This window comes from Pseudophryne corroboree, chromosome 4, assembly GCF_028390025.1.
Source record: "Pseudophryne corroboree isolate aPseCor3 chromosome 4, aPseCor3.hap2, whole genome shotgun sequence".
Lineage (NCBI taxonomy): Eukaryota > Metazoa > Chordata > Amphibia > Anura > Myobatrachidae > Pseudophryne > Pseudophryne corroboree.
In genome coordinates this window covers 296,159,019-296,172,871 of record NC_086447.1, presented here as the reverse complement: position 1 = coordinate 296,172,871, position 13,853 = coordinate 296,159,019, and the positions used below count along the sequence as shown (strand labels likewise).

Genomic DNA, 13,853 nt, shown 5'->3' with positions numbered 1-13,853 from the left:
AGCTGTATCACAAAGTATATTCAACATATGTTTACAAGCTGTTTAATGTGCAGTTGTGTATAGGTCATTGGTCTATAAATGCAACCCTGCAGACACATTACATAATACACATAATCGAAGAGAAGTCGGACAGAAGGAAAAGGTCTGCATGCCTAGGAAAAGACAGAGATAAGAACAATACATTTATTAAAATAACTAGGACTGCTCTTAATTGGGGGTATCCAATTAGCCCGTAAAAATTTTGTCTGGTGAAGAACAAGGGGTTTTTTGCGATTTTGAAAACTTTTTTTTCACCAGTATCCTATTATTGAATTACTGCGAATAATTAGATACCCCCCATGTGTCAAAGTCACAAAGAATACAAATGAAAACAAACTTGTTTCCCTTTCACATCCAAATAAATAACATCTATTAATCATCTTCTGTCTAAAGGGTGAGCAATCACTGTCGTTCAAAAATGTCATCTAATTTATATTTTATTCAAAACATTAATGTTACAAGGAAACATATGCACTGCAGGCGGTCAATATGAAAGGCTTCCTGCAATTTACCAGAGATGGGGGGCTAGGGTGAGAAAGCCAAAGATTGAGAGCACAAGTGCAGGACAGAAAGATATAGAGAAAGCGAGCGACAGTGCGAACATAGCAAAGAGTGCACACATAGGAGAGAGATTGCGAGCGCAGGGGAGAGAGAGAGAGAGAGAGAGTGCACACATAGGAGAGAGATTGCGAGCGCAGGGGGGAGAGAGAGTGCGAGCGCAGGGGGGAGAGAGAGTGCGAGCGCAGGGGGGAGAGAGAGTGCGAGCGCAGGGGAGAGAGCGCGCAGGGGAGAGAGCGCGAGAGCGCGCAGGGGAGAGAGCGCGAGAGCGCGCAGGGGAGAGAGCGCGAGAGCGCGCAGGGGAGAGAGCGCGAGAGCGCGCAGGGGAGAGAGCGCGAGAGCGCGCAGGGGAGAGAGCGCGAGAGCGCGCAGGGGAGAGAGCGCGAGAGCGCGCAGGGGAGAGAGAGCGAGAGCGCGCAGGGGAGAGAGAGCGAGCGCAGGGGAGAGAGAGAGTGCGAGCGCAGGGGAGAGAGAGAGAGAGAGAGAGAGAGAGTGCGAGGGCAGGGGAGAGAGAGAGTGCGAGGGCAGGGGAGAGAGAGAGTGCGAGGGCAGGGGAGAGAGAGAGTGCGAGGGCAGGGGAGAGAGAGAGTGCGAGGGCAGGGGAGAGAGAGAGTGCGAGGGCAGGGGAGAGAGAGAGTGCGAGGGCAGGGGAGAGAGAGAGAGTGTGCGAGGGCAGGAGAGAGAGAGAGTGCAAGGGCAGGAGAGAGAGAGTGTGCGGGCAGGGGGGAGAGAGAGAGAGAGTGCGAGGGCAGGGGAGAGAGAGTGCGAGGGCAGGGGAGAGAGAGAGTGCGAGGGCAGGGGAGAGAGAGAGTGCGAGGGCAGGGGAGAGAGAGAGAGAGTGCGAGGGCAGGGGAGAGAGAGTGCGAGGGCAGGGGAGAGTACGAGGGCAGGGGGAGAGAGAGAGTGCGAGGGCAGGGGAGAGAGAGAGAGAGCGCGAGGGCAGGGGAGAGAGAGAGAGCGCGAGGGCAGGGGAGAGAGAGAGAGCGCGAGGGCAGGGGAGAGAGAGAGCGCGCAGGAGAGAGGGAGAGAGAGAGCGCGCAGGAGAGAGGGAGAGAGAGAGCGCGCAGGAGAGAGGGAGAGAGAGAGAGCGCAGGAGGGAGAGAGCGCGCAGGAGAGAGGGAGAGAGCGCGCAGGAGAGAGGGAGAGAGAGCGCGCAGGAGAGAGAGAGCGCGCAGGAGAGAGGGAGAGAGAGCGCGCAGGAGAGAGGGAGAGAGAGCGCGCAGGAGAGGGAGAGAGAGCGCGCAGGAGAGAGGGAGAGAGAGAGCGCGCAGGAGAGAGGGAGAGAGAGAGCGCGCAGGAGAGAGGGAGAGAGAGAGCGCAGGAGGGAGAGAGCGCGCAGGAGAGAGGGAGAGAGAGCGCGCAGGAGAGAGGGAGAGAGAGCGCGCAGGAGAGAGGGAGAGAGAGCGCGCAGAGAGAGCGCGCAGGAGAGAGGGAGAGAGAGCGCGCAGGAGAGAGGGAGAGAGAGCGCGCAGGAGAGAGGGAGAGAGAGAGCGCGCAGGAGAGAGGGAGAGAGAGAGCGCGCAGGAGAGAGGGAGAGAGAGAGCGCGCAGGAGAGAGGGAGAGAGAGAGCGCAGGAGGGAGAGAGCGCGCAGGAGAGAGGGAGAGAGAGCGCGCAGGAGAGAGGGAGAGAGAGCGCGCAGGAGAGAGGGAGAGAGAGCGCGCAGAGAGAGCGCGCAGGAGAGAGGGAGAGAGAGCGCGCAGGAGAGAGGGAGAGAGAGAGCGCGCAGGAGAGAGGGAGAGAGAGAGCGCGCAGGAGAGAGGGAGAGAGAGAGCGCGCAGGAGAGAGGGAGAGAGCGCGCAGGAGAGAGGGAGAGAGAGAGCGCGCAGGAGAGAGGGAGAGAGAGCGCGCAGGAGAGAGGGAGAGAGAGCGCGCAGGAGAGAGGGAGAGAGAGCGCGCAGGAGAGAGAGAGCGCGCAGGAGAGAGGGAGAGAGAGCGCGCAGGAGAGAGGGAGAGAGAGCGCGCAGGAGAGAGGGAGAGAGAGCGCGCAGAGAGAGCGCGCAGGAGAGAGGGAGAGAGAGCGCGCAGGAGAGAGGGAGAGAGAGAGCGCGCAGGAGAGAGGGAGAGAGAGAGCGCGCAGGAGAGAGGGAGAGAGCGCGCAGGAGAGAGGGAGAGAGAGAGCGCGCAGGAGAGAGAGAGAGCGCGCAGGAGAGAGGGAGAGAGAGCGCGCAGGAGAGAGGGAGAGAGAGCGCGCAGGAGAGAGGGAGAGAGAGCGCGCAGGAGAGTGGGAGAGTGCGCGCGCAGGAGAGCGCAGGAGAGAGGGAGAGTGCGAGCGCAGGGGAGAGGGAGAGTGCGAGCGCAGGGGAGAGGGAGAGTGCGAGCGCAGGGGAGAGGGAGAGTGCGAGCGCAGGGGAGAGGGAGAGTGCGAGCGCAGGGGAGAGGGAGAGTGCGAGCGCAGGGGAGAGGGAGAGAGAGGGAAAGAGTGCGAGCGCAGGAGAGAAAGAGTGCGAGCGCAGGAGAGAAAGAGTGCGAGCGCAGGAGAGAAAGAGTGCGAGCGCAGGAGAGAAAGAGTGCGAGCGCAGGAGAGAAAGAGTGCGAGCGCAGGAGAGAAAGAGTGCGAGCGCAGGAGAAAAAGAGTGCGAGCGCAGGAGAAAAAGAGTGCGAGCGCAGGAGAAAAAGAGTGCGAGCGCAGGAGAAAAAGAGTGCGAGCGCAGGAGAGAAAGAGTGCGAGCGCAGGAGAAAAAGAGTGCGAGCGCAGGAGAGAAAGAGTGCGAGCGCAGGAGAGAAAGAGTGCGAGCGCAGGAGAAAAAGAGTGCGAGCGCAGGAGAAAAAGAGTGCGAGCGCAGGAGAAAAAGAGTGCGAGCGCAGGAGAAAAAGAGTGCGAGCGCAGGAGAGAAAGAGTGCGAGCGCAGGAGAAAAAGAGTGCGAGCGCAGGAGAAAAAGAGTGCGAGCGCAGGAGAAAAAGAGTGCGAGCGCAGGAGAAAAAGAGTGCGAGCGCAGGAGAAAAAGAGTGCGAGCGCAGGAGAGAACGAGTGCGAGCGCAGGAGAGAACGAGTGCGAGCGCAGGAGAGAACGAGAGAGAGTGCGAGCGCAGGAGAGAACGAGAGAGAGTGCGAGCGCAGAAGAGAACGAGAGAGAGTGCGAGCGCAGGAGAGAGGGAGAGTGCGAGCGCAGGAGAGAGGGAGAGTGCGAGCGCAGGAGAGAGGGAGAGTGCGAGCGCAGGAGAGAGGGAGAGTGCGAGCGCAGGAGAGAGGGAGTGCGAGCGCAGGAGAGAGGGAGTGCGAGCGCAGGAGAGAGAAAGAGTGCGAGCGCAGGAGAGAGAAAGAGTGCGAGCGCAGGAGAGAGAAAGAGTGCGAGCGCAGGAGAGAAAGAGTGCGAGCGCAGGAGAGAAAGAGTGCGAGCGCAGGAGAGAGAGTGCGAGCGCAGGAGAGAGAGTGCGAGCGCAGGAGTGAAAGAGTGCGAGCGCAGGAGTGAAAGAGTGCGAGCGCAGGAGTGAAAGAGTGCGAGCGCAGGAGTGAAAGAGTGCGAGCGCAGGAGTGAAAGAGTGCGAGCGCAGGAGAGAACGAGTGCGAGCGCAGGAGAGAACGAGTGCCAGCGCAGGAGAGAACGAGTGCGAGCGCAGGAGAGAACGAGAGAGAGTGCGAGCGCAGGAGAGAGAAAGAGTGCGAGCGCAGAAGAGAAAGAGTGCGAGCGCAGGAGAGAAAGAGTGCGAGCGCAGGAGAGAAAGAGTGCGAGCGCAGGAGAGAAAGAGTGCGAGCGCAGGAGAGAAAGAGTGCGAGCGCAGGAGAGAAAGAGTGCGAGCGCAGGAGTGAAAGAGTGCGAGCGCAGGAGTGAAAGAGTGCGAGCGCAGGAGTGAAAGAGTGCGAGCGCAGGAGTGAAAGAGTGCGAGCGCAGGAGAGAACGAGTGCGAGCGCAGGAGAGAACGAGTGCCAGCGCAGGAGAGAACGAGAGAGAGCGCGAGCGCAGGAGAGAACGAGAGCGAGCGCAGGAGAGAACGAGTGCGAGCGCAGGAGAGAACGAGTGCGAGCGCAGGAGAGAACGAGTGCGAGCGCAGGAGAGAAAAAAGAGTGCGAGCGTAGGAGAGAAAAAGTGTGGGTGCAGGAGAAAAAGAGAGAGAGAGAGAGAGAGTGCGAGCGCAGGAGAGAGATTATATTTAATGGGGACCTTCAAACAAATAACTTGAGCCTTGAGTCCTTAAACCCTGCTTATTGCTATATGTTTTGCTTTCGCTAATCAATCTCCTCTGGCTTGATAAGCGTGGTGCCATTTTGTATTGATAATGTGATAGCAGATACAAATACCCGACTAACCTACCCAGAACTGGAGGACCATTCTCCTGTCCATGTATGCATCAAGTAATTTGTATGCAAGAGGAGTGGAAATAATGAGGGAGTGCTGCTAACTCCTGCTTTGAGTACTAAATTGTGTTCCACATCGGCCCAACCTGTCCCCCTCTCCTTCACAAACCATGGAATGCTTCAACTGAGGTTAGAGGAAGTAAACTGAGGTGAAGAAATTGTGGCCAGCCTGTCCTTTGAGACGTCGTGGTTAAGTCTTTATTTGTATGATGCCAATTATTAGCAAGGATTTTACAGCTTACAATTTTTCTTTATGGATGGTCAAGTGGTAAGCAAAATGACCAGCTGCCAAGGAAAAATGCAACAGAGTTTCTAACAATATTGTCTGCTTATATTCCTACATTCAAAGATTTATTTAGCAAAAACTGGAGCAATAAATGTGGCAGACTCAGTTTTATGCTCATTATATAAAAAAATAGTCTTGCAAACATTTTATATTCATAATTGAGACCAATTCAATAGCAAATACACATTTTGAAAAAAAAAAATTATATATATATATATATATATATATATATATATATATATATATATATATATGTGTGTGTGCGCATATATGTATATACACACACTTCTGTCTATATCTCCGCATACACATTTTTGCCCAGCGAAGAATTTTTTTTTCACCAGTATCCTATTGTTACGCGCAAAGGGGGTAATTCCAAGTTGATCGCAACAGGAATTTTGTTAGCAGTTGGGCAAAACCATGTGCACTGCAGGGGAGGCAGATTTAACATGTGCAGAGAGAGTTAGATTTGGGTGTGGTGTGTTCAATCTGCAATCTAATTTGCAGTGTAAAAATAAAGCAGCCAGTGTTTACCCTGCACAGAAACAAAATAACCCACCCAAATATAACTCTTTCTGCACATGTTATATCTGCCTCCCCTGCAGTGCACATGGTTTTGCCCAACTGCTAACAAAATTCCTGCTGCGATCAACTCAGAATTACCCCCAAAACCCCCAATTTTGCAATTTTTGGTGTGAAAATACAAAGGGTCTGAGGCAGGTGAAACCAAACACCTGATAAGTGCCGGCATCGGGAGATAGAGAGACCTCCAGTGTGTTAATTGCCCCATCATCAGGACATAGCATTCTCCAGTTCAGGCAAGGAGAATCTAGTCATTGCACACATAGGCAGACTGTGAACAAAACAATGACACCCTGTTCTGGCATGAGTCCCTCTTTAGATTTTCGAAATAATCCATTCCAGACTAAAAATGCCTACTCTGTGCATTTCCACAACCTATGCAGCAGGGAAACTTTGCTGGTATGGTGATATCAGCAACTTGCATAACCAGCCAATAGTGGATGAAACTGCTGCACAGCCTATACAACCATGTCCTGCTGCTGGAACATGATAGTATATCAGAGGAAGAACACTGCATATTGTCATATACTGTAGGGTGCACATGCATTGCAATTGAAAGAGACTATAAAAAATAATATGCGGCTCCCTTAAGGATATAATATTTGAGCCGTCTGAAGCATACTATGCTCCCAACCATGAAGTTATTTATTGGTTTAATAAGAAATATTATGCATGAGAGAATCAGAGATTAAGACAGTGATGAACTGGCAACTTCTATCCATCAGCTTTGACAGGGTGCTCTTCATTATCCGTAATGTATAATCTAAATATTTGACATTCTGTGGGCTGGGGAGAAGATCAAATGATATAAAGCATGGCAGATGCAAAATGAGAGGTGTTATCCCACATACAAACTTAGCATTTGTCACATCCATTACTATTTTAAATGAATGTTGTGTAACTCCCACCGGGATACAAACAACATTCCAAACAGCACTAACAGAATTTACCACCAGCAGTGAAAGAGACCAAGCAGCAAATACTACCATTAACATTATTTGCAACTGCTAATCCTTTTACCTCCATAATCAACTTACACTTAAATACAAGAGCCTACCATGCCTAGTAATTTAACATTCAGGGAAAGATGCTCAATAGTGTCCGACAACAACTGGTCGTTTTGTTTACCCCTTTGGCAGCCACAATGGAAATGCACGCAAGGCTCATTATATCAGGTAAATGCTTTAATTCTGAGAAGCATCATTAGAAAGAGAAACCCCAAGGGCAGCATCTCCCAGAGCTCTGTGAAGCACCAGCACGGCTGGTGTGGCACTCCCTAGTGCGATATCACCATGGTACGTGCAGCCAACGGGCTGCCTCCTGCTATTTGTAGCTTCAGGAGAAAAATCTTAGAGAGTTGGGGAGAATAAGAAGGTGAACTATAAATGACTGAATCTTAGCAATGGCCCTCATTCCGAGTCGTTCGCTCTGTATTTTTCATCGCATCGCAATGAAAATCCGCTTAGTACGCATGCGCAATATTCGCACTGCGACTGCGCCAAGTAATTTAACAATGAAGATAGTATTTTTACTCACGGCTTTTTCATCGCTCCGGCGATCGTAATGTGATTGACAGGAAATGGGTGTTACTGGGCGGAAACACGGCGTTTTATGGGCGTGTGGATGAAAACGCTACCGTTTCCGGAAAAAACGCAGGAGTGGCTGGAGAAACGGGGGAGTGTCTGAGCGAACGCTGGGTGTGTTTGTGACGTCAAACCAGGAACGACAAGCACTGAACTGATCGCACAGGCAGAGTAAGGTTGAAGTTACTCAGAAACTGCAAAGTAGTTTGTAATCGCAATATTGCGAATACATCGGTCGCAATTTTAAGAAGCTAAGATACACTCCCAGTAGGCGGCGGCTTAGCGTGTGTAACTCTGCTAAATTCGCCTTGCGACCGATCAACTCGGAATGAGGGCCCATGTTGCTTCTTTCACTGCTATTTTTGCTTAGCTGGCTAAAAATGTGGAGGACATATCTGGATTAATAATAGTAATGTGCTACACATAAAGTAAAACCAGTGTTTAAGACATTTTATAGAAGCAGGTTTATTGTTATATACCTTGGATGCAGCAACTGTGATTGACTGGTGCCATCATCTTCCTGCTTGATTACTGGGTACCAAGATGGCAGTTCCAAGGTCTGTACATGTTCCATCTGCAAACACAAACAGGAAGCATAATTGACTATTTACTGGATATTTTAGTGTATATAAAGAAAGCTGAAGCTGTATTTAAATCACATAACCCCCCCAAAAAGACCAAATTAGATGATATCATAGAATGCAATGGTTTATAAAAACAGGGGCAAAAACACAAGTTGATCAAATAAAAGATATACAAGGGAAAGAATACTTGAATTGACCTTTATACTTGAAATGTGGGGAGGTGGGGGCATTTCAATAAGACTTTGGCTAGAATTATGGAAAGTACAGTGGATTTTTGTTTGTCCACTTTTCTCATCATCCATGGGAATCTGCAATTAGTACAAAATTCAAATAAAATGTTCATTCAAATGGGGGTGCAAGAACCATTCTAAATTAACACAAGCTTAACGGTCAGAATGACCCTTCCGCACTTCAGAATCATTCCCAGCCTCAGTGAGTCTAGTGGTCCTGTGGGTTGAGGAAAGAGGGCAGCAGTTTTACAGTATAGCTTATGGTAACATGCAGCTTCAATGTACAATATTGCTTATGGTAACACGCAGCTTCAGCATAATGACAGCGAAAAAAGGGAAATTACAGTATATTCCACTGACATTTTCTTATTCTGTAATTTACATTTGAGGAAAGGAAGAACAAAAGGGGAAAGTATGTAACATGATAGAAGCGCCAACTTATTTATTTTACACACAGCAAAGACCATGTCCTTGAAGAAATTACAATAATATAAATCAAAGGTGCACTTGTTTTTTTAGCATTAGAGTGTAAACCAATAGCATTCAAATTTTAGGCTACCTGTGATAGTAAAAGAGTAATATATTTGCCGAAATGTTGTGGGTTGGGCTATGTTGACCAAATATTGAGGGCTGTAAATCGAGGCTTACAGATCATATATCTAGCATTAGGGCTTTTAGTACAGAATATACAAGGATGACTCAAGAAAACCCAGTTGGAAGACTTTTATTTAGCAGACATTAGGGTGGTCGCAAGAAATAGATGTCCAAATTTCTTTGACGGGAACCCCTAAAAAGTTGCCAATTGGTGTAAAAATTAGATTGTCAAAGTTTCAGCTCGATTGGATAACGTTAAGACCTGCCTAAGCTCTAAAGTATAAAAAAAAAAAAAAAAAAAAACAGCTATTTTACCTAAAAAAAAAAAAATCGGGGGTTTTCAGCTATAAAATTAGAACGGTTTATCCTAGGAACGTTTTTTTTTTTTTGTAGAGAATGTTCCTGGCTTCAATTTTCACACCCACAACTTGTTTGACAAACGTACAGATCGGAAGATATATGGGTTTCTTCGTGGACCGGACCTGGCAATTCTACTTTTTCAAGAAAATTTGAAAATTTGCGTAAGTTGATCATTTTCTCTAAAAATGTTTTTCTACTACTTTTGAGTTATTTAGCATCAAATAGTTCAAGTAAGGGGATCCGGTCAAGATGCCGCCGGACGGAATCCCGGCGGTCGAAATACCGACGCCGGAATCCCGACCGCCGCAATCCCGACATATTCTCCCTCCGTGGGTGTCCACGACACCCATAGAGGGAGAATATAATAGTGTGCCGAGCGTAGCGAGGCACCGTGCCCGCAGCGTGGCGAGCGAAGCGAGCCCGCAAGGGGCTGCGTTCCGCTCGCCACCCCTGTCGGGATTGTGTGGTCGGGATTCCGGTGTCGGTATTTCGACCGCCGGGATTCCGACCACCGGCATTTAGTACTGATCCCCAAGTAAGATGCTTTTTAATAAATAGATTTTCAACCAGGTAGGTAATAAGAAGGAGGGAGTGGTAGATGGGGGAAGAAAATATTGACATACAAAGCAATTCTTTATTATAATCAAACCATAACAAATGTAAAACATTGAACTTAATTATTACAAAAACAATCTTCAGAATTAGCAAAGTAGTAACATCAGAACAGGTTTTATGTCTAAATTTTCACAATGAAATAGGTAGGTCAAATTGGTAGGTAGATTTGTCAGATTGAGCCACCAGAATCAAGTAGGTGTTACAGGTTTTGAGAGGGTAGATTTCATTGTATCTGGGAATAATTTTCAACATTCAGCAACTACTTGCAAAACATACTGCTTCTGCTCTTCATCTTGTGTTATGCTCGTATTGTAGTCTTGGATTTCGGCTGTGTCGTCTACAACCCTGAAATGTTTGACAATTCCCTGTCCCTTCAAAAAAATCCAGGTCTTCATTCCAAACATTCGGATCGGAATGTACAAAATTAGTTGAAATGTTGAACCTTTTGAAGAAGCTGAATGTTAGTGGTGTAATAAAGTAAATAGACTTCTTTGTCCAAAAAACGAATGAGCTTCTTTCAAAGCGATTTTGGCTTTAACTATCCTATCGTCTTGTATGTCTTCTTCCTCAAGCTCAACGAGCTTGCTTAGCTCATTACCATCATCACCGTTTTGCTGAAAAGACAATAGTTTTGCAGCCATGTTTATTTTGATTCGATTGTCTAAAGCAGCGGTCGCCAACCCGTCGCTTGCGAGCGACGGGTAGCTCACTGCTCTAATCAGAGTAGCTCGCTGCAGAATCTAGCCGCCCATCTCACCCGGCATATAGACATTGCGGGGACTCGGGGAGTGTGCGGCATCCATGCACAGCTGTGCGCGGCCAGTAGGAGCTTACGCGGCTGTGCGCGACCAGGAGGGGCTGTACGCAGCTGTGCGTGACCAGGAGGGGCTGTACGCGGGAGAGCTGACGGTGCCACCAATTCCTCCTCCATCTGTGCCCCAGAGCAGCCGCATGCAGTGTGACGGAGTCTGCACCCCAGGGCGTGATAGCGGCGTTTAGCCAGGGTTAGTGCCAGCATTATTATTCAATGCTCCTGTGTGTGGTGACAGCTGCAGTCAGCACAATGCAGTGTATTATGATGGAGCATAATGTGGCCGTGCCACAACCTCATTATGCTCCAATATGCTCCATCAGTATACACCTGCCTTGTGCTGATTTTTGCAGCCATCACCACACCTATTTAGAGTCTAAATAGGTGTGGCAAAGGCTGCAATAATCAGAAGAATGCAGATGTATACTGATGGAGCATAACGTGTACCTGGCACTGCTAGGAGGGCATTATGTGTGTATCTGGCACTGCTGGTAGGGCATTGTTTGTGTATCTGGCACTGCTGGGGGGCATTATTTGTGTATCTGGCACTATGCAGGAGACATTACTTTTGCGAGGGCACACCACTTTTGTGAGACCACATCCACTTTCACAGGCATGCACGTGCATTGGAGGGGAAGGGGTAGCTCTTCCAGAGGTTTTATTTTCCGAAAGTAGCTCAAACCCCAATTAAGGTTGGAGACCACTGGTCTAAAGTTTCATCAAAAAAAGCTAACGCAACTTGTTCTGGGTTCAATTACCACAAATGATTTATAAGTTTAGACAATGCCACATTTGAATTGTCTCCATCAATTTTTTCATAATGAAGGTTTTAAACAACTGTAAACAAGAAATATAATATTTAAAAATATATACATTTAAAAAAAACATATTGAAACATTACTTTGATGGGTTTGAATACAAAGAACAAAAGCATTGTTAAAAAGTAATTTGATCAAGTTTATAGTGAATTCAACATTCTTTTTAAAAAGTCGATTTTCTGGGTCCGGACCACGAAAAACCCATATATCTTCCAATCAGTACATTTGTCAAACAAGTTGTGGGAGTGACACTTAAATCCCGGAACATTCTCTACAAAAAACGTTTCTAGGATAAACCGTTCTAATTTTATAGCGGGGAAACCCGCAATTTTGTTTAGAAAAAATAAGAATTTACCCACCGGTAATTCTATTTCTCGTAGTCCGTAGTGGATGCTGGGAACTCCGTAAGGACCATGGGGAATAGCGGGCTCCGAAGGAGGCTGGGCACTCTAGAAAGATCTTAGACTACCTGGTGTGCACTGGCTCCTCCCACTATGACCCTCCTCCAAGCCTTAGTTAGGATACTGTGCCCGGACGAGCGTACACAATAAGGAAGGATTTTGAATCCCGGGTAAGACTCATACCAGCCACACCAATCACACCGTACAACTCGTGATATGAAACCCAGTTAACAGTATGAAACAACAGAGCCTCTCAACAGATGGCTCAACAATAACCCGATTTAGTTAACAGTAACTATGTACAAGTATTGCAGATAAACCGCACTTGGGATGGGCGCCCAGCATCCACTACGGACTACGAGAAATAGAATTACTGGTGAGTAAATTCTTATTTTCTCTGACGTCCTAGTGGATGCTGAGAACTCCGTAAGGACCATGGGGATTATACCAAAGCTCCCAAACGGGCGGGAGAGTGCGGATGACTCTGCAACACCGAATGAGAGAACTCCAGGTCCTCCTCAGCCAGGGTATCAAATTTATAGAATTTTGCAAATGTGTTTGCCCCTGACCAAGTAGCAGCTCGGCAAAGTTGTAAAGCCGAGACCCCTCGGGCAGCCGCCCAAGATGAGCCCACCTTCCTTGTGGAATGGGCATTGACAGATTTTGGCTGTGGCAGGCCTGCCACAGAATGTGCAAGCTGAATTGTATTACAAATCCAACGAGCAATAGTCTGCTTAGAAGCAGGAGCACCCAGCTTGTTGGGTGCATATAGGATAAACAGCGAGTCAGATTTTCTGACTGTAGCCGTTCTGGAAACATATATTTTCAGTGCCCTGACAACGTCTAGCAACTTGGAGTCCACCAAGTCCCTAGTAGCCGCAGGCACCACAATAGGCTGGTTCAGGTGAAACGCTGACACCACCTTTGGGAGAAACTGGGGACGAGTCCTCAATTCTGCCCTATCCATATGGAAAATCAGATAAGGGCTTTTACAGGACAAAGCCGCCAATTCTGATACTCGCCTGGCAGAAGCCAAGGCCAATAACATAACCACCTTCCACGTGAGATATTTCAGATCCACGGTTTTTAGTGGTTCAAACCAATGTGATTTTAAGAAACTCAACACCACGTTGAGATCCCAAGGTGCCACAGGGGGCACAAACGGGGGCTGAATATGCAGCACTCCTTTAACAAATGTCTGAACTTCAGGTACTGAAGCTAGTTCTTTTTGAAAGAAAATCGACAGAGCCGAGATCTGTACCTTAATGGAGCCCAGTTTTAGGCCCATATTTACTCCTGCTTGCAGGAAATGCAGAAATCGACCTAGTTGAAATTCCTCCGTTGGGGCCTTTTTGGCCTCACACCATGCAACATACTTCCGCCATATGCGGTGATAATGAGTTGCTGTGACCTCTTTCCTGGCTTTAATAAGCGTAGGAATGACTTCCTCCGGAATGCCCTTTTCCTTCAGGATCCGGCTTTCAACCGCCATGCCGTCAAACGCAGCCGCGGTAAGTCTTGGAACAGACAGGGCCCCTGCTGTAGCAGGTCTTGTCTGAGCGGCAGAGACCACGGGTCCTCTGAGATCATCTCTTGAAGTTCCGGGTACCACGCTCTTCTTGGCCAATCCGGAACCACGAGAATTGTGTTTACTCCTCGCTTTCTTATTATTCTCAATACCTTTGGTATGAGAGGTAGAGGAGGGAACACATAAACTGACCGGTACACCCACGGTGTCACTAGAGCGTCCACAGCTATCGCCTGAGGGTCTCTTGACCTGGCGCAATACCTCTCTAGTTTTTTGTTTAGGCGGGACGCTATCATGTCCACCTGTGGACGACCCCATTGATTTACAATCATTTGGAAGACTTCTGGATGAAGTCCCCACTCTCCCGGGTGGAGGTCGTGCCTGCTGAGAAAGTCTGCTTCCCAGTTGTCCACTCCCGGGATGAACACTGCTGACAGTGCTAGTACATGATTCTCCGCCCATCGGAGAATTCTTGTGGCTTCTGCCATTGCCATCCTGCTTCTTGTGCCGCCCTGTCGATTCACATGGGCGACTGCCGTGATGTTGTCTGACTGGATCAGCACCGGCT

At 48.6% G+C, this 13,853-nt stretch overlaps 1 protein-coding gene across 1 annotated transcript in view; it reads right to left on the bottom strand.

The window, feature by feature from the left end:
* The window catches only part of SKIL (SKI like proto-oncogene), a 106,745-nt gene that overhangs the window by 44,225 nt on the left and 48,667 nt on the right, over positions 1–13,853 (bottom strand). The window contains exon 3 of the mRNA XM_063916223.1: positions 7,824–7,918. Within this exon, the coding sequence (XP_063772293.1) occupies positions 7,824–7,918 (95 nt within the window). The remainder of the gene's footprint in view (positions 1–7,823; positions 7,919–13,853) is intronic.